The 20,262-nt window shown below is 39.2% G+C and overlaps 1 protein-coding gene and 1 pseudogene across 2 annotated transcripts; one reads left to right on the forward strand and one right to left on the reverse strand.

The window, feature by feature from the left end:
- The first annotated feature begins 864 nt into the window (after positions 1-864).
- On the forward strand, positions 865-1,945 carry LOC116895916 (annotated as a pseudogene).
- A 10,046-nt stretch (positions 1,946-11,991) lies between these two features.
- Positions 11,992-18,682, reverse strand: LOC116895539 (TD and POZ domain-containing protein 5-like). 2 transcript variants are annotated; one of them, XR_004387283.1, is made up of 3 exons: positions 18,607-18,682; positions 17,781-18,073; positions 11,992-13,510 (listed from the first exon to the last, which is right to left on the reverse strand). XR_004387283.1 is itself a non-coding variant. In XM_032896782.1 (2 exons), the coding sequence occupies exon 2, from the start codon at positions 13,474-13,476 to the stop codon at positions 12,400-12,402; it is 1,077 nt and encodes a 358-aa protein (XP_032752673.1). In that variant the 5' UTR covers positions 13,477-13,510; positions 17,781-17,845; the 3' UTR covers positions 12,340-12,399. The 2 variants fall into 2 exon arrangements, 1 of the variants encoding a protein (XP_032752673.1); XM_032896782.1 differs by lacking the exon at positions 18,607-18,682 and having other exon boundaries at positions 12,340-13,510; positions 17,781-17,845.
- Between the last annotated feature and the right edge of the window lie 1,580 nt (positions 18,683-20,262).

Below are 20,262 nucleotides of genomic sequence, written 5' to 3' on the forward strand. Positions count from 1 at the left end.
CACACCTTTAATCTAAGTCTTGAGTCTAGAAAACATACACCATTAATCCAAACCTTAAGGCTACAAGACACACCATTAACTGGGCCCCACTTCTGTTGCAGGCCTATATAAGTACATAGAAGAAGGATTCTGTGAGTCTGCCTGCTTGCTCTCACTTTACTAACAAGCTCATTTCTTCACTGGCATCTGAACTTACTTCTGCAGGATTCTGTTCAATTCTGAAGAGGACCTGAGACTTCAAACCTTGTGAAAGAAATATGGACATTAGCCAACTTTATATTAGGTTGATTTCTGCCTACTTATTTTTCTCATACATCCACTATTTATATAGAGAAATTTATTCTTTATGTTTAGTACAGGACGTTGAATAATACAACACAGTTGAAATAATATTGTTTGCACACTTCCAATCACTTCCAAAGTTGGATAGAATAGTCAAAACTAGTTACCATTGACCTAAGATTCAATAAACATACACAGAGATATACAGAACCATGGTAGGTTTGGGTGGGGGTAGTGGAGACTGAGAGAGACACAAACACAGAAAGTCAGAGAAATACAGACACAATAAATGGGAAAAGGAGAGAGAGAGAGAGAGAGAGAGAGAGAGAGAGAGAGAGAGAGAGAGAGAGATTGATTTAACAGTCATAGTGGGTCTGTTTTATGTTTGGTAGAACAAGTATGGAAACCTACAGAACCTGCTTAGAAATAGACGTTTCTAAGAATATAAAAGGGGCAAATTAGCAAAATTTGAAAATAAAATCTAAAGGCTATCTATAATTGTATCTTACAGAGGAAAGAGTAAATTCTATTACTTCTTTCAGATCAACTTTAACCTCCAAATTACCTATAGAAGACGTGACAGGGGACTTGGAATCCAAGGTCTGCGGCTGGCTACACACATATCAGTGTTCAGAAATTTTGCTACAAGTGGACCATTAGCAACTTTTCATTTTGCATGAATGGAATTTATGAAATTATTACAAACCCAGTGTTTTCATTAGAGGCCAATGAAGAAGTGCAATGGTGTTTGACCATATAACCAAATGGTGTTGATGAAGAAAGCAAAGATTACCTGTCTGTTTGCCTGGGTTTGCTCAGTTGTCCAAAGAGCCAAGTTTGGGCAAAGGTACACTTCTGGATCATAAATGCCCAAGGAGAGAAACATCAAATTACAAAGATCCCAAATGTTTTAAGGGTTCTTCCAAACCTACACGACGGTGTGAGAAAGTTCATCCTTTGAGATTTCCTCCTCTCCCATAGGCATTGGCTTCTCCCTGAAGACCAGCTCATTCTGTGTTGCAAGGTGTCCATCATACGACCCTCCTTTAGCAGACCTGAACAAAACATGAGACCTACAATCAAGGATCCAACACAGATGTTTCCTGATGATGTAGGAGAGCTATGGGAAAATTCCCTCTTCACAGACTGCAGCCTGGTTGTAGGTGGTCAGGAATTCAGAGCTCACAAGGCCGTCCTAGCAGCTCGCTCTCCAGTTTTCAGAGCTATGTTTGGACATGAAATACTGGAGAGCCAAACAAACCGAGTTGAGATCCATGACATTCACCTGTAAGTCTTTAAGGAAATGATGGCTCTCATTTACATGGGGAAGGCACCACACCTTCACAGCCACTCAATCGCCACTGGTTTGTTGGCAGCTGCTGATAAGTATGATCTGCAGGACTTGAAGGTCATTTGTGAGGATTTCCTGTGCAGGAACCTCTCTGTGAAGAATGCGGTAGCAACTCTGATCCTTGCTGACCTCCACAGCACAGAGCAACTGAAGACTAGGGCCATGGATTTCATTATACTTCATGCTTCTGAAGTCTCTGAGACCTTGGAGTGGAAGTCAATGGTGGGGTCACATCCCCTCTTGGTGGAAGAAGCATTTGGCTCCCTGACTTCTATGAAGTGTTTTTTCTTGGAGCCCTCACTCAAAGGCTGAAAGACATTTTAGGAGCTTGACAGCTATGACCTACACCTGGCTGCTAACAGCTACAACCAGTGTTTTTAACAATGACTTCTGTTTAGATTACAGTTTTGCTGGAATATTTACAGTGAATCTGGGGAAAGACAGCATTGTGACTATGCATTTCATACAGCTATAATATTTCAAAATAGTGTGTAGGGAAAGGGCAGCACTAGAGTCTTGGACATTCTACCTGACATCTATCCTGTGGATGTTTTATTCTTGTCTGATGTCTTGGAACTAGGATTCAACTGGCCTGAAGCAGAGCCTAACTGACTTTCTTTGGAGAAACCTGTTTGCATTGCACTGAGCAGAATAGGTGACCTAAATTATATGTATTAACTGACATGTAAAGTTTTCCACCTAATTCATGTGTATTATCTATCTGCAAATAAAAATTCTTTCAACTTTACTGTATTTACCATCTTAATTGCCAGTTGCCTTATTTTTCTAATTAAGACTTCAATTCTTTTATTTACGAGAATGAGAAACCTTGACTTACTTTTGCTTTTGTATACTGGCTTTTACTCCCCATTTAAGTTGATGTTGATTTGGTATTCTTCTATATTACCATTATTATATTTAGCCATATCACCTGTGTGCCAAACTCTGGAGAACTTTTATCATTAAGGGGTAGCTTCTTAAAGACCATGTCCTGATCCAGTTTAATGATCATGTTTTTTCTTTTTGTTTGTTTCATTTTGTTTTGCTTTATTTCAGTTAGTTTATGTGGTCAATTAAATTTTATTGATTTTTTTCTATATTGAACCACCCTTATTCACCTTGTTACAAAGCCTACTTTGTTTTTGTAAATGATTTTTTAATGTGTTCTTGCAGTTATTTAATGATTATGTTTGCATGAGTCCATAAGGGAAATTTATGTGTGTTTTAGGTATCAGTGTAACTGTAGTCTGTCATAAAATAGAGTGTGAAATATTCCTTCTCTTTTTATTTTGTGACATGATTTGAGGAGTATATGCCATAACCCCTCTTAGAATAACAGGTGAAAATTATGGACCTGGGCATTTTTGAAGAAGAGACTTTTAATGGCTGCTGCTATACTTTGATGCCTTTGATTTGGTGCACAGATAGTGAGAATTGAAATGGCAGCTTAGGCATTTTTACTTTGATGAGTATTAGTGCCCTTACCTAATATGAGTTCAACACACATTCATGAGATTCTGCCCAGAGGGATTGACTCTACTATGACCTTGCTCCTCTAGACTTCTGAACACCCAGATGTACAGGGGAGACAGTTTGTGTCCTAAGTATCATTGACCAGTAATGACCTTTATAATTGGAAGTCGTAGACCCCCTCCCTCCATTTTCAAAAAGACCCTCATATCCCCTAGGTCTTTTAGATTCAATCATGTTGACTCATAAACCCACCTGGGATGACTGTCAACAACAGTTCCAGGTTCTTTTCAGAACTGAAGAAAGTGAGAAAATTGTTGGAGAAGCTTGAAAATTGGTTCCAGAGGTAATGAAAGACCCTCACTCGAGTGTCAGGTTAGCCCACCCCAGGAAACATGAGAGACCGGCTTGATGCAAAAGCAAGAGGCAGTTTAATGATGAAGCTCTGGGCCAACACGTGTCTCACACAGGAGACAGAGGAGTCGACCCCGAAGCTCAGAAATCAGAGGTTTACATAGGAAAAGTTAGGGAGTTTGGCGTGGTTACACATTATTGGCTGATTCAAGCAGTGGCGGGCTAATTTTGGCACGTAATTACATCAGCAAGTAGTACGTGTAATTTAACATTCCAGCGACATGGTAGGGCCGTTCATTTTGGTTAGCGGCCGGTCAAGTTAACCTCAGAGGGGTTGGGAGGAAGGGGAGAGTGGGCGATTCCAGATGGTCCACAGCCTTGTGGAGATTTTTTATCCTCTATGGTCAGCTATTTTCTCTGATGACTTGGCAGCCTTATTTCAGGATTGTCCGGGCATGTTCAGGCCTACCTCTTTCTGTTTCTTTCCATTTTCTGCTTGACTATAGATTTTGTGGTTTTTAATCACAGGTACTTAAATTTTCTGAGAAACCTCCAGACTGATTTCCAGAATGGTTGTACCAGTCTGCAATCCCACTAACAGGGAGGAGTGTTCCTCTTTCTCCACATCCTCGCCAGCATTTGCTGTCACCTGAGCTTTTGATCTTAGCCATTCTCACTTGTGTGAGGTGAAATCTCAGGGTTGTTTTGATTTGCATTTCCCTTATGACTAAAGATGTTGAACATTTCTTTAGGTGTTTCTCAGCCATTCGGCATTCTTCAGCTGTGAATTCTTTGTTTAGCTCTGAACCCCATTTTTAATAGGGTTATTTTTCTCCCTGTGGTCTAACTTCTTGAGTTCTTTGTATCAGTTGTAGGATTGGTAAAGATCATTTCCCAATCTGTTGGTTGCCATTCTGTCCTAACAGCAGTGTCCTTTGCTGACAAGTGAATTCTAAGAGCTTCTATGGCACAGAGGTAATAGAGCACAATCTCTGCTTCCAGGTCTTCTACCTGCCTTTGGTCTTTGGAATGAGGAGTTCAGTCTCTGAACCTATTGTCCTCCATCTTCCCACACTCAGCTGGATCCATGTCATTGTCTAAGTATTCCTAATATTGGTAAGTTTGGGAGTTCATTGAAGTATTTTGTTATCTCCTCTATTGCAAATGTCTGCATGGTTTTGTATCTTCTGTCTAGTCTATCTTGTTTATCAGAACTTTAATAAAATACATTTCTGGTATAATAAATAAAATTACAATGTGTAATTTAAAAACCAGGAAATTTATTTTCATAGTGTGAGGTCAGGAACGGTCAAAGTCAGCACATGCATTTATTCATAAATGGCACCTTCTATAAGGGATATAATGGTAGAAGAACAAGTTGGCAAACACCTCCTCTCTTCCTTCATACTCTTTGATTCTCTCATAGTAGCTCAAATAGCCCAGGCTGGCTTCAAACCCATGGATAAGCATTATTTTCTTGATCTCCAAATCCTTGCTTTATCTGAAATGTGTTGGAATTCCTAGATTGACTTTTATAAGTGTAATTTCCCATTCTTGAGGATGAACATACAACTCACCTTTCAAAAGCCCTACTTTCTTGTCATTATTATTGAAAATATTTTTTCACACAGTGTGTTTGAATTATGATTTGCCATCATCCCTATCATTCCTGCCCCTCCCAAGTTCCCTACTTATCCAATTACATGGTTTGTACCCCTTCTGGTTAGATGATAAACAGACAATAAAACCAAGATGAAAACCAAAGAAAAAGCACATGAAACCTACACACATCCATAAAAAAATGTGCAAAGCCAATAAAACACAAAATCATACACCAAAACATAAAATCAAATAGTCTAGACTGAAAAATGACCAAACAAAACAATAAGAGACATTAAAAAAACTATGTTCCACCTTTTTTTGGGTAGGCCATCAACTTCTTGATATGGGGTGTACTCTTAAATGTTGTTTATATAACCAAAGAAACTGTTTTGGAAAAAATATATTTTCCTTTACAGGCAGTTATGAGTTGAAGAGAGTATCTCAGTCAGGGATAGGAGATTGTGTCCAAATCCCTGCTTCTTCTCTGGCACCTCAACTGGTCCCATGAATGCCACCAAGACCACTATGACTCAGTCCTGTTCTATGGGAAAGGAACTGTTTCTTTTGGTCATACATCGTCCCTGGCTGTCACAATATGTTCGTTTTTCCACCTTTGTCCCTTCATCTTTGAGGGGAAGGTTTGATGAAGGCATGCTGTTTCATACAAAGTCCTCCAAAGTCTCTCATTGCATGTGGTGAGCAATGCCGTAGGGAGCTGTGTGGAGGCTCAAGATAAAAGGCAGAGGACCTCTTACCTCAAGTGCATGTTGTTCCCTAGTTTGTTCTTAATGTTTATTCTTTTTCTTTTTATTGGATATTTTTTAGTTATATTTCAAATGATATTCCCTTTCCCAGTTTCCTGTTCATGAGACCCCTATCCTATCTCCTTCCCCTTCTTCTATGATGTTGTTACCCTCCCCAACCACTGCTCTATCCTCCCCCAACAAACCCCAGCACTGGGGGTTACAGCCTTGGCAGGACCAAGGGTTTCTCCTCCCATTGGTGCCCAACAAGGCCATCCACTGCTACAGATGCAGCTGGAGCCATGGGTCTGTCCATGTGTAGTCTTTGGGTAGTGGTTTAGTCCCTGGGATCTCTATTTGGTTGGTATTATTGTTTTTCGGGGGTTGCAAGCACCTTCGGCTCTTTCAATCTTTTCTCTAATTCCTTCAATTCCGTTTTCTGAGATCTTCAATTTCTTCCTTCAGAGATTTGAAGTTCTTGTCATACAGATCTTTCACTTGCTTTGTTAGAGTCACACCTAGGTATTTAATGTTCTTTGGAACTATTGTGAAGGGTGTCATTTCCTTAATTTCTCTCTCAGACGGCTTATCCTTTGAGTAGAGGAAGGCCACTGATTTGTTGAGTTAATTTTATATCCAGCCATTTTGCTGAAGTTGTTTATCAGGCTTAATAGTTCACTTAAGTATAACATCATATCATTTGCAAGTAGTGATATTTTGACTTCTTCCTTTCTATTTTGTATCCATTTGACCTCCTTTTGTTATCTGATTGCTCTGGCTAGGACTTTGAGAACTATATTGAATAAGTTAGGAGAGAGTGGGCAGCCTTGTCTAGTCCCTGATATTAGTGGGGTTGTTTCAAGTTTTATCATGAAGCTTTATCATGAAGGTGTGTTGAATTTCATCAAATGCTTCCTAAGCATCTGATCATGTGGCTTTTTTTTTTTAGTTTGATTACATAGTGGATTACACTAATCGATTTCGGTATACTGAACCTTCCCTGTATCCCTAGGATGAAGGCTTCTTGATCATGATGGATGATCATTTTGATGTGTACTTGGATTCAGCTTGTGAGAATTTTATTGAGTATTTTTGCATCAAGATTCCTAAGGGAAATTGGTCTGAAGTTCTCTTTCTTTATTGGGTCTTTGTTTGGTTTAGGTATAAGCAAAATTTTGGTTCATAGAAGAAATTAGGGAGTTTGGTAGTGCTCCTTCCATTTCTATTTTGTGGAATAGTTTGGACAGTATTGGTATGAGATCTTCCATGAAGGTCTGATAGAACTCTACATTAAGCCCATCTGGTACTGGGATCTTTTAGATTGGGAGACTTTTAATAACTGCTTCAGTTCCTTTGGGAGTTATGGGATGGTTTACATGCTTTATCTGATCCTGATTTAACTTTGGTACTTGGTATTTGTCTGGAAAACTGTCCATTTAGTGCAGATTTTCCAGTTTCATTGAATATAGGTTTTTGTAGTAGGATGTGATCATGTGTTTAATATCCTCAGATTCTGTTGGTATGTCTCCCTTTTTGTTTCTGATTTTGTTAATTTGGATACTCTCTCTGTGCCCTCTGATTAGTCTAGCTAAGGGTTTATCTACCTTGTTGATTTTCTCAAGGAACCAGCTCCTAGTTTTATTGATTTGAGGATTTTTTCCTTTGATGAATGTGAAATGTACTTCCTTAGTTTTTTTGATGACTTTTGGTTGAAAGTCAATTTTATTCAGGATTTAAATGGCTACTACAGCTTGTTTCTTTGGGCCATTTGCTTGGAAAACTGTTTTTCAGCCTTTTACACTGAGGGAGGTTCTGTCTTTGTCTCTGAGGTGTGTTTCCTATATGCAGCAAAACCCTGGGTCCTCCTTACGTATCCAGTATGATATTCTAGGCCTTTGTTTTGGGGAATTGAGTCCCTTGATGTTAAGAGATATTAAGAAATAGAGATTGTTGTTTCCTGTTATCTTTGTTTTTAGAGGTGGAATTAGGTTTTTGTGTCTTTCTTCTTTTGGTTTTTTTGCAAGGAGATTAATTTCTTGTCTTTCTAGGGTGTAGTTTCCTTCCTTGTGTTGGAGTTTTCCATATATTATCCTTTGTAGTTCTATATGTGTAGAAAGATATAGTGTAAATTTGGTTTTGTCATGGAATATCTTGATTTCTCCATCTATGTTAACTCAGAGATTTGCTGAATATAGTAGCCTGTGCTGGCATTTGTGTTCTCTTAGGGTCTGTATGACATCTGCCCAGAATCTTCTGCCTTTTATAGTCTCTGGTGAGAAATCTGGTGTAATTCTGATAGGTCTGCCTTTGTATGTTACTTTTATATGACCTTTTCCACTTACTTCTTTTAATATTTTGTTTTGTGCATTTGGTGTTTTGACTATTATGTGACTGGAGGAATTTCTTTTCTGGTCCAATCTATTTGGAGTTCTGTAGGCTTCTTGTATGTTTATGGGCATCCCTTTCTTTAGATTAGGGACTTTGTTTCTATAATTTTGTTGAAGATATTTACTGGCTCTTTAAGTTGGGAGTCTTCTGTACTTGCTATCCTTAAGTATGATCTTCTCATTGTATCTTGGACTTCCTGAATGTTTTGGGTTAGGAACTTTTTGCATTTTGCATTTTGCATTTTGCTTTTCTGTGGTATCTTCTGCCCCTGACAGTCTCTGTTTTGTCTCTTGTATTATGTTAGTAATGCTTACATCTATGATTCCTGATCTCTTTCCTAGGTTTTCTATCTCCAGGGTTGTCTCCTTTGTGATTTATTTCTTTTCTTTTTTTTTCTTTTTCTTTTTTTTTTTTTTTTTTTTTTTTTTTTTTTTTTTTTGGAGCTGGGACCAAACCCAGGACTTTGTGCTTGCTAGGCAATTGATCTAACACTGAGCTAAATCCCCAACCCCCTTTGTGATTTCTTTACTGTTTCTATTTCCATTTTGAAATCCTGGATGTTTTTGTTCACCGGGGTTTTTTTGTTTGTTTGTTTGTTTTGCTCTTTTTTATGGTTTTTTTTTTGGTTTTTTTTTTTTTTTGGTGCTGTCCTTCATTTTTTTAGGGTTTTATTTATGTCCTTTTAAAGTCCTCTATCATCATCATGAGATGTAATTTTAAATCCAAATCTTGCTTTTCCGGTGTGTTTTGATATCTTGCTTTGGTGGGAAAACTGGGTTGTGATGATGACAAGTAGTCTTGATTTCTTTTACTTAGGTTCCTGTGCTTGCCCCTCATCATCAGGTTGTCTCTGGTGTTATCTTGTCTTGCTGTCTCTGACAGTGGCTTGACCCTCTTGTAAGCCTGTATGACAGCAATCCTGTAGACCTGTTTACTTTCATGCAGATTTGGGAGCAGAGAGCTGATCTGAAGTCTCCAGGCCAGTTGCTTGATACACCAGTTGATCTTACCACTGCTCTCTGGTATTTATGTGCTCCTGGTGACTGGCTTTCAGCTCTAGGAGCACACAGACACCTCCAAGGGTCCTGACCATGACTTTTAGTTCCCTGTGCCCAGGGGGCACATAGGGCAGTAGGCAGGTGGCCCTTGTTACAGGAATGTGTGCAGAAATAGTTGTCTCGAATTACAAATTTTGTTTCCTCCTTTTCCAACTTCCTTTTTTCATTAAAATGCTCTTCATAAGTGTGAATTTTAGTAACTATACAAGAGAACTTACACTAGGCTTGTTTGAGTCTTTCTTTCTCAAGGAAATTAATCTAAGTCTCTTCACATTAACAGACAGTTTCTGAAGGCAGACACTTCAGACAAGGGCAAAAAGTGGCCACATTCTTCACCAAAATACCACAAAAGAAGCCTTTAGAGCAGATACAGAAATTCTTCTCCTCTGAAACCTCTTGGGCCAGGCCTGCACAATTCAAATTACTCTCAGTAACAAAGTCTTCCCCATTTCTACAAAGATGGTCCATTAAGCCCCATTTTAAAACATTATATGGCTTTCCTAATCCAAAGCCTCCAAATCTACATTCACCCAAACAAAAGCTTGATCAGGGCAATCACAACAAAACTGAGCTCCTGTTACCAACTTTTGTCCTAGTAAAGGTCATATTGCTGTAAACAGACATCATGACCAATGTAAGCTTTGTAAAGGACAACAATTATTAGGAGCTGGCTTACAGGTTCCAAGGTTCAGTCCATTATCATCAAAGAGGGAGCATGGCAGCGTCACAATATCCAGGCAGGCATGGTTCAGGAGGAGCTGAGTTCAACATATTTACCCAAAGAAAGCCAGGAACACACTCAGCACCCTCAGGCAACTAGGAGGAGGACCTCCAAGCCAATCCCCATAATGACATACTTCCTCCAACAAGGCCATGCCTTCTAATAGTGACAATCCCTGGGTCAAGCATATGCAAACCATCACAAAGGGAAACATTTTATCCAGCACTTTCACTCCCTCTGGGTCAAAATGGATCTGTGCTCCTATTTAGTGAAGAAATATTTTCTATCTGGGAATATGGGCACTCAGAAGTAACCATGAATAAATCCGACTTATTACAAAATCAATCTTTCTTTGGCTATACCTGGATAAGTCTTGGTGGCTGTTGCCACTGTACCCATTTTTTCATTTGAAATTGGCGCTAGTGCTTGTTTCAAGAAAGAATTTTGTGTCCTGTGCCCACCAAAAATTATCTGGCTTTCCCCTCGTCCTTTAAGTTTATCCAGGGAATGGAATGGAGCTGAGCCACAAAGGTGTTGGTCATATAGTTCTTCCTACATAAAGTTATAGGACATTGCTTACCAGCAAAACAATCCAGGTCCTGAAGTTCCTGACAGATATCAGGTGTAGTTTGTTTTTAAAATGCCATACTTCCCACTGACAATGTTCTCTTGTTTCTGGGCCCAAAAGAATGTAGGTTTTATAGTCTTCAAAACATTCTTTTTAGATATTCTCTAGGACTCTCATTATTTCACCTGTCTACCTTAGATAAATTTATAGGCCAAATTGAAAGAAGCTTCTCTGAGGCTCACCCAACAGAATCTGAAGGTAGACACATATCCTCTCCCTACCTTCAACAGCCTTACAATACCAGTTGGGAATGTTCAAAGTAAAGGCTGTACCTGTGTGAGCAGTCCATTACCCCTAGAACCAATTTCTAAGCTTCTCCCACAATTCTCTTACATTCTTCAGTTGTGAAAAAGAACGTGAAGCAATTGTTGACAATCATCACAGATGGGTTTATGAGTCAACATGATTGAATCTAAAAGACCTAGGAGATCTGAGGGTCTTTTTGAAAATGGAGGGAGGGGTCTATAACTTCCAATTATAAAGGTCATTACTGGCCAGTGGTACATAGGACATAACTGTCTCCCCTGTACATCTGGGTGTTCAGAAGAGGAGAGGAGTATGGTCATAGTAGAGTCAATTCCTCTGTGCAAAATAGTCTGAATGTGAGTTGGACTCACATTAGGTAAGGGCAACAATACTCATCAAAGGAAAAAGGCCCAAGCTGCCATTTCAATCTTACCATGTGTGCACCAAATCAAAGGCATGTAAGTATAGCAGCAGCCATTAAAAGTCTCACCATCAAAAAAATGCCCAGAATCAGATAATTTTCACACAAAATTCTACCATGCTAAGAGGAGTTATGGCCTATACTCCTCAAATCATTCCATAAAACAAAAACAGAAGGAATATTTCCCACTCTATTTTATGAGATTTTACAGTTACCCTGATATCTAAAACAAACATCGATTTCCCTTATGGACTCTGATACAAACATAATCATTAAATAATTAAAAACATATTCCAAGAACACATTAAAAATATCATGTAGAAAAACAAAGTAGGCTTTGTCCAGGTGAATAGGGGTGCTTCGATATACAAAAATCAAACTTTAATTGACCATGTAAACCAACTGAGAGAAAAAACAGCAAAACAAATGCAAACAAAAAAAGCAAAAACATGCTCATTAAACTGGATCCAGGAAAGGTCTTTAAGAAGCAACTTGTTAATGATAAAAGTTCTTCAGAGATTGCCACACAGATGATAGAGCTAAATATAATAATGGTAATATAGAAGAAGCCCATATCAACATCAACTTAAATGGGGAGAAACTCAAAGCCACTGTACAAAAGCAAAGGCAAGTAGTGGTTTCTCATTCTCTTAAATCTACTCAATATAGCAGTTGAAGGCTTAATTAGAACAATAAGGCAAGTGGCAAATAATAGGATACATACAGTAAAGTTGAAAGAATTTTTATTTGCAGATAGATAATACACATAAATTAGGTGAAAATTTTTACATGCCAGTTAAGTTAGGTCATCTAATTCTGCTCAGTATAATGCAGACAGGTTTTTCCAAAGAGTCAGTTGAGCTGTGTTTCAGGCCAGTTGAATCCCAGGTTCAAGACATCAGACAAGAATAAAACATCAGCAGGGTATGTCCAAGACCCTAGTGGTACCCTTTCCCTACACACCATTTTGACATATCACAGCTCTTCTAAATCCAGGCTGCCTTTGCCCAGATTCACTGTAAATGCTCCAGCAATACTGTAGTCTAAACAGAATTCATTGGTAAAATGAGTGGTTGTTGCTGTTGGAAGACAGGTGTAGGTCATAGCTGTCAAGCTCCTAAAATATCTTTCAGCATTACAGTGAGGGCTCCAAGCAAGGACAATGTATAGAAGCCAGGGAGCGAAATGCTTCCTCCACCAAGTAGGGATGTGACTCCACCATTGACTTCCACCCCACGGTCTCAGAGACTTCAGAAGCATGAAGTATAATGAAATCCATAACTTTAGTCTTCAGGTGCTCTGCTCTGTGGAGGTCAGCCAGGATGAGAGTGGGTACAGCATTTTTCACAGAGAGGTTCCTGCACAGGGCATCCTCACACATGACCTTCAACCCCTGCAGGGCATACTTATCAGCAGCTGCCAACAAACCAGTGGCCATTGAGTAGCTGTGGAGGTGTGGTGCCTTCCCTGTGTAAATGAAGGCCATCATTTCCTTAAAGACTTGCAGGTGAATGTCATGGATCTCAATGCGGTCTGTTAGGCTCTCTAGCATTTCATTTTCAAACATGGCTCTGAAAACTGGAGAGCGAGCTGCTAGAATGGCCTTGTGAGCTCTGAATTCCTGGCCAGCTACCACCAGGCTGCAGTCTGTGAAGAGGGAATTTTCCCACAGCACTCCTAGGTCTTCTGCCAACATCTGCATTGGATCCCTGATTGCAGGTGTCATGTTCTGTCCAGGCCTGCTAAAGAAGGGTCCTATTATGCTCACCTTGCAACACAGGGTAAGCTTGTCTTCAGGGAGAAGCCAATGACTATGGTAGAGGAGGAAATCTCGAAGGATGAACTTTTTGCATCCCCAGTATTGATTTGGCAGAAACCTTAAAACATCTGAGATCTTTGTAATAAGATATTTCTCTCCTTGGGCATTTATGATCGAGAACTGTACCTTTGCCCAAACTGGGCTCTTTGGACAACTGAGCAAACCCAAGTAAACAGACAGGCAATCTTTGCCTTCTTCATCAACACCGTTTGGGTATATTCTCAAACACCATTGTACTTCTCCACTGGCCTCTAATGAGAACCCTGGGCTTGTAATATTTTCCCGAATTCCATCCATGCAAAATGAAAAGTTTCTAATGGTCCACTCATAGCAGAAATTCTGAACACTGATGTGTGTGTAGCCACAGCTTTTGACTTCCAGGTCCCTTGACATGTCTTCTGGAGGTAGTTTGGAGGTTAAAGTTGATCTGAAAGAAGTAATAGAAGTTACTATTCACTCTGTAGGATACAATTATAGATACCCTTTAGATTTTATTTTCTCTGTCTGCTAAATTGTCCCTTTATATTCTTGGAAACTTGTATTTCTATTCAGTTTCTGTAGGTTTCCATATTTGTTCTACTGAAGATAAAACAGACTCACTACGACTGATGAATCAATCTCTCTCTCTCTCTCTCTCTCTCTCTCTCTCTCTCCCTCTCTATATGTCTCTCTGTGTTTGTGTCTCTCTCAGTCTCCATTATCCTCACTCACCCCAGCCATGGGTCTGTCTCTGTGTGTGTTTATTGAATCTTATGTCAATGGTAACTACTTTTGACTATTCTATCCAACGTTGCAAGAGTTTGGAAGTGTATAAACAATCTCATTTCAATTGTGTAGTATTAATTGGGATCCTGTAGCAAACATAAAGAATGAATTTCTCTGTATACATAGAAAGTGGATGTATGAGAAAAATCTGTAGGCAGAGGTCGAGCTAATATAAAGATGGCTAAAGTCAATACTTACTTATTCCACAAGGTTTGAAGTCTCAGGTCTTCTTCAGTATCGAACAGAATCCTGAAGAAATAGATTCAGATGCCAGTGAAGAAATGAGTTTGCTAGTAAGATGAGAGCAAGCAAGCAAAGACTCACAGTTGACTTCTCCTATATACTTACATAGGCCTGCAATAGAAGTGGGGCCCAGTTAAGTGAATGTCTTCTAGTCTTAAGATCTGGATTAATGGTGTGTATTTTTCTGCCTCAAGACTCAGATTAAAAGTGTGTTTTTCTACCCAAACAGTCTGTAGTTGAACTGGATCTATCTACTTCAACATAAGTCACAAAATGTTAAAAGGCATCCCCTCCAGTATTATAGGTTACTTAAGTCGACAGATAGTCTAAACAGGAAGAAATTCAGTACTCCTTCACCACCAAAGTGATGTTTCATGACTGTGGTGCATTGGGCTGTCAGGAGGGATGGGGATGCCTGATCTAGAAAAGAAATTAAAGACCCTTCTATGAGTTTTGTCAGATAGGCTCCTAACTGTTATTTGGGGGGGGGAACTCTGCAAGGATAAACTGGAGTGGGGCAACATTTGGGTTGTAAATAAACAAATAAATAATGAAGAAAAAGAAGCAAGTACAGAGAGAAAAGTAAGAGGGAGGCAGTTTTTCCAGGAGGTTTTTCAGAGAAGGTTGAAAGAGAGGAAATGGGTTGGGGAAAGACAGAATGATTTAGTTAATGAAAGTCCCAGACCATACAATCCGTTATATTTGTTAAGACAGTTACAAACACAAAGCTCCTCAGGAAAAGAACAATTGAATCAGGTCAATAATTTTAACTATCCAGTCATTATTTAGAAAAAATATTAATTTAAAAGATTTCACCTAGTAAAAAGTTCAAAGAAATTTGCCTTAATGATTAGAGTCTATAACTCAGATATGTTTACAGATAATATTAGTTATTTTTCAATAAAAAACACTAGAAATCTGATAAATCTCTAAACCAGATATTGAAAGTTATTCCGGAACAGAGAACCCTCTGCATTCAGCAATAAGGGAATTAATGACCCAGGGAAAGGAAAGACCACTTGTCCCTCAGAAGAAATATGCACATTTATCTCTTTAAGTTTCTTTTTATGGGTTTTTTTATGAAAACCACTGAGAAACAGTACTAACCATTGCCTTTTCCTTCAGACAGAGGTGTAGCTTCAGCCTACACTGCTGTCAAACTAAGGATGCCATCAGAGGTTAAATGTCTCATATTGTTTCAGGACATCTTAGCTGCAGATCACTTTTTCCAAAGTGCCATCTTATTAATGACAGGGCCCAACCATCTCCTTTTCTATAGACACTTACCTAAACACTGATCTACATTAGAACAGCTGTGATGGAACCACTATGGACTTGGTAAATCTTTATTTATTAATTTAAAGATTTGCAACAGTAAAAATTGACCAACCACTGTCATTTTAATGATTGCATAACATCTGGTTTAATATTTATTTTCCAAATCTTTTCTAAATCTATTGAATGTAACCTACATGTTTAAACTATTAGGACAGAAAACAGATATACAGTTCCTCACCCAAGATCTCTGAAAAGAAATAGACACAGTAGTCAAATTCATTAATTGTTATGATAAACCTTGAAAACAGACCCCATTGCCTTGTGCTGCCAGGCTCAGGATGACACTGCTGTCAAACTGAGGATTCAGAGTTAAATGTCTCGGATATTAACCTAGGACTGAGCCATTTTTCCAAAGTTCAGATTCCAGTGAAAATGCTCCTCCTCTTTGGCCTAATGACAACTTGTCTGCCACTGTGGAGAAACAGGAACAATGGGAAAGTGTCTTATAAATTGACTAATCTGACATTTTAATAAACATTCCATGATAACAATCTGAAATTTGTATATCTCAAGAAAAATTAACTTTACTTTCCTTTGACTGTCTTTAAACTACCCTATTACCTAGTGTGTCTTATTCAATTCATTACTAGTTAAGACTACATATTTTACAAAAAATAGAAAGTGTCCTTTGAGTTACCTTCTAACTACAGACTTAAGATGTTTCCCAGGCTCAATTGTGTGATCAATTATCTTCACAAAGTTCTCAAATTTTCCAGTTTTTTAATTGTCTTTTCAATACATACTTCAAAATGATTCTCATTATAATGAATTTATATATATTCAGTTTCCTAAACAGAAGTAAAAGCCCTTCTTGCTCCTTCTGTTCCAGGAAAGGTTTTTGTAATCCCTATGTTCATCTTATAGACTGTTCACTCTGGCAACAAATGTATCTATCACTTATGTAAACTTATAAGCTCCAAGAAACACAATCAGACCCACCTCCCATGGGTCAGTCAGACTGCAGCTGCATAAGTAAACTATCAATCAATAGCCTAAGTTCCCACTTGTGACCTATTCCAGAGGGTGGGATTCCTCTCCTGTTTCCTGGGATTGGAATGCCCCTCATCCAAACAGCCAAGCCCTAAGGGTTTCAAATGTACACCCAAGAATAATTCTTTCCTCCTAAACACGCTGAACTTTGTTCTCTACTGTATATCATATACTAATACTACTATTACTATTAAACCCACCTCCACCCCCACCCACACACACATAATGTTTCAACATCCTGTCAGTTCCAGGAATTTACTCAAATCAACATCCATGACAGTTCCAGAGAAGCAACCCACATACTCCAATCTACTCTCACAGACACAGACGCTTCTACTGGACCTACTGCTTCTACCTACAGATGGTTCCACAGACCTTTAATAGCAAGGAAACAGCCAACTCTCCTAAGACTGGATCAACAACAACATCCATATTTTCTTTGGTTTCCCAGAGACACATCACCCCAAAGTCAGCAAGAAGTAGTTAAAGATCATGATGAACCTATTCCTGTTCTACCATAGTCTCTTATCAAATTATTCCTCTAATTTTAAATTAATTCATAATGATGGAATTTTAGCATTCCTCCTAGGCTCCACCTAACAATTACCTGGCAACAACCAGATAGGCATGACTCACTGTAAAAAAGGCTGTTTGCCCCCTCCTTACTCTCTTACTCTCTCTTCCTCTTCCTCTCCCTGATTATAACCCCTTTCTCTGTCTCTCTGTCACCTTCCCCACTGCCCCTCTTTCTCCATGTGTTCCTGGCCACAAACTCTGATTCTTTTTCTCTCTCTTCTTCTCTTCCTCCCTCTCTGACTCAGTCTCTCTATACTCTATATGTTTGTCTGACTTTTTCTGCCTCTACTCCCTGCTCTTCCCTACTTAAGGCCCCTTCCTATGCTCAAAATAACCTTGATTCTATACTAAAGCTCTCTCTCTCTATATATATATTTTTTTTTCTATATTCATCTATCTACTGATCTATCATCTATCTATACTATCTGTACCATAAATAAACTATATTCTAAACTATATAATAAACTATATTCTATACAATGGGTGATACTCCCAGGGGAAGTGATGCCTCAGAATGGCCCTGACAACAGATCGCCCCTCCCACCCACATCATACCTAGTTCTAACAACCATATCCTGGCTCTCTTTTCATAAAATAAAAGAGTTATAATATCAAACTATCAATTAGTTTCAAAAATATTCATTCTGATTTCAAACATGTTGTATTAGTCAGGGGCCTATAGAGAATGTACAGAATAAGTTCCTCTGCACGAATAGAAACTGGATATATGAGAAAAACTTAAGGGTGGGGTCCAGCTACCAACAATGTCTAAAGCCAGTACTTACTTAGTCCACAAGGTTTGAAGTCTGTGGTGTTCACATTCTTCAGTATATGCTGGAATTCTGAAGAAGTGGGCTCTAACGCCTATGAAAAATGGGCTTGCTAGTAAGATGAAAGCAAGCAGGCAAAGACACAAAGCTTCCTTCTTCCATGAGCTTATATAGGCCTCCAAAAGAAGGCATGGCCCAGTCTTCTGGTCTCAAAATTGGGATTAAAGGTGTGTAATTTCCTGACACAGGAATCAGATTAAAGGTGTGTTTTTTCTATCCAGAGTCTCTAAGTGAACTGGCTCCATGTTCTTCAAATTAGGAGAAAAAATAAAAGTTAAGTATGCGGTCTAGTATGGGACTTGACTTAATTCCAGTGTTACTCCAGATGGGAATAGGTGTAGCCATCACCAGTGTACTTTGGGAATTGTGGTCAATCATCCATAAATGAAGGGATCATGTCATTTTCTGCACAGGTAGTATTTATCCTTGTGGTGGTCTTACACTATTTCCTTCCACAAATATCATCAGAGAAGGGGTCTTAATTTGTCAGAAGTGTAAGTGTTCACAAAATGGAGGGCAGGTGGAAGAACTCCTACATGGTGGGAAGAAAGCACAGCCCCAAACCTCTGAAGGTGGCTTTCTTCTATCTTGTATATTAATCCAATCAGACCCACAGACCCTGTGGTGACTCTCCCAAATTTGATTGGGGGTCTTGTAATTCCCCCTCAGGAAATCCTCCTTAAAAATCCTTTCCCAGATTCACCTAAGCATGTGGTTTAGGAATATCCTAAGTGCTTTTCAATTCAATCACTTTAACTGGCAGGATTCAGCTCATCAGTACCTCATAGTCTGCATACTCTTCAGGTGAGTTCTGACCTCTTCAGTCTTGGAACTGCAGTGCTTGCTCTGTTGGTCCTGAAAGGGAAAGAGTATTCTGTTTTCCAAGGTATGCAGCATATATTGAACAGATATACCTAACATTGGAGATGCTTGTAGATGATCACTGTGCAACAATCCCTATGCAGGAAAGATGCTCTAAATTGTTCTTTCTTACCTCTCAGGAGTAGGCTCCTGTAGGGTGGAAGTGTGATCGCCTGGGCATGAATCATGGGCTTTGCTAATGAAATCTCTGTCACAGGGTAAGATAGGGGTAAAGTATTTGTAGGGTGGTGAATGGGAGGAGTGATTTACTAGAAACCTGCCAGAGACAAAAAGTAGTTTGTACCACACAATAGGAAGACAGGTGATAATGGTAGTAATTATCCTCATACCAAAGAATGCACCTAGTTATTATAAAAATCCAAACTGATTGTATGAAGAACAGCAGACACTTCTTGCTGGTACCCTTGAGATCTAGTAGAAACAGGATCACCAACCAGGCAGTAAACACTAGCTGAGATGAGGCCTCCAACATATGTACTGAAGGGGACCCCTGAGTCTGGGTTCAGTCAGAGAAGACAAACCTAATCCTCAAGAGACTGGAGACACCAGGAAAGTTAAAGTTCTGGTGGAGTGGATGAGATGGGGACATCCTTGAGGAGATTGGAGGGTGTGGTGTAATGGGGAGCTGGGAGTTATGGGTTGTGGAAACTGGGTGGGAGGGTGGATCAGGACTGGAATAAAATCTGGAATGTAAAAATAAATAACTAAGTAAAAATATTGAGAGATATTTTAAAAATAGACAAATGTACATAGAAAGCTCAAGAGAGAGATGGATAGAGCAGGAGAGAGAGAGAGAGAGAAAGAGAGAGAGAGAGAGAGAGAAGATGAGAGACAGAAATGAGATAGAGAGAGACAAAGATACACAGAGAGATAAAGAGAGACACAGTGACACTACACACACAACGAGTTGTGGCTGGCACACGTCCACACTCCAAGAAAAAGGAGAATCTGGTGATGTCTTTGACAATCTCTAGAAACTGGTATCTAAACTGAAGATGCCTTAACCATACTTACCTCAGAGGTTTCAGTCCAGGCAGCAGTCAAATACTTTCCTGTAAAAGTCACTTTTATTTGCACATATTAATTGTCATCTTTGAGGCTTTTTACCTTGGTCTGCTGACATAGGACTAGTCCTGGAAGGTTCTACCCTCTGTCAAAACAACCTAGGCTTAGAATGTTCTCAGCTTCTGATATTTATGGCTGAATAAGCTCACCGCTTTCTAGTGCTTTCTAATCTCTGGCTGCCTGATTTCATTTGTTCTGGCTGAAAACTTCTGTTCACTGTAGCTGACTCGTTTTGGCTTTTCTCAGCTTCCTGTGAATTACTCACTTGGTCTCATACTAACTTTGGGTATCAGTTCTAATCTTCTCTCTCTGCCTCACTCTCTTACTTGTTCTATCTTTACCTGTGTCTCTCTTGTACACTCTTCAACCTCTCTCTTTATCATTGTCCCATTAAAACTGGCCTCTCTATCCTTTACTCTTGGGACTAATCTCTTGAATAGCTTCCCTTCCTATATCTTCTTCTCAAAGATGAGCACATCCTTTTCTTTCT

This window comes from Rattus rattus, chromosome 3 (assembly GCF_011064425.1).
Source record: "Rattus rattus isolate New Zealand chromosome 3, Rrattus_CSIRO_v1, whole genome shotgun sequence".
In the NCBI taxonomy this organism is placed as follows: domain Eukaryota; kingdom Metazoa; phylum Chordata; class Mammalia; order Rodentia; family Muridae; genus Rattus; species Rattus rattus.

Coding starts and splice junctions, on each gene's coding strand:
- LOC116895539 (XM_032896782.1), bottom strand. CDS start 13,476: ATGTCAAGGGACCTGGAAGTCAAAAGCTGTGGCTACACACACATCAGT.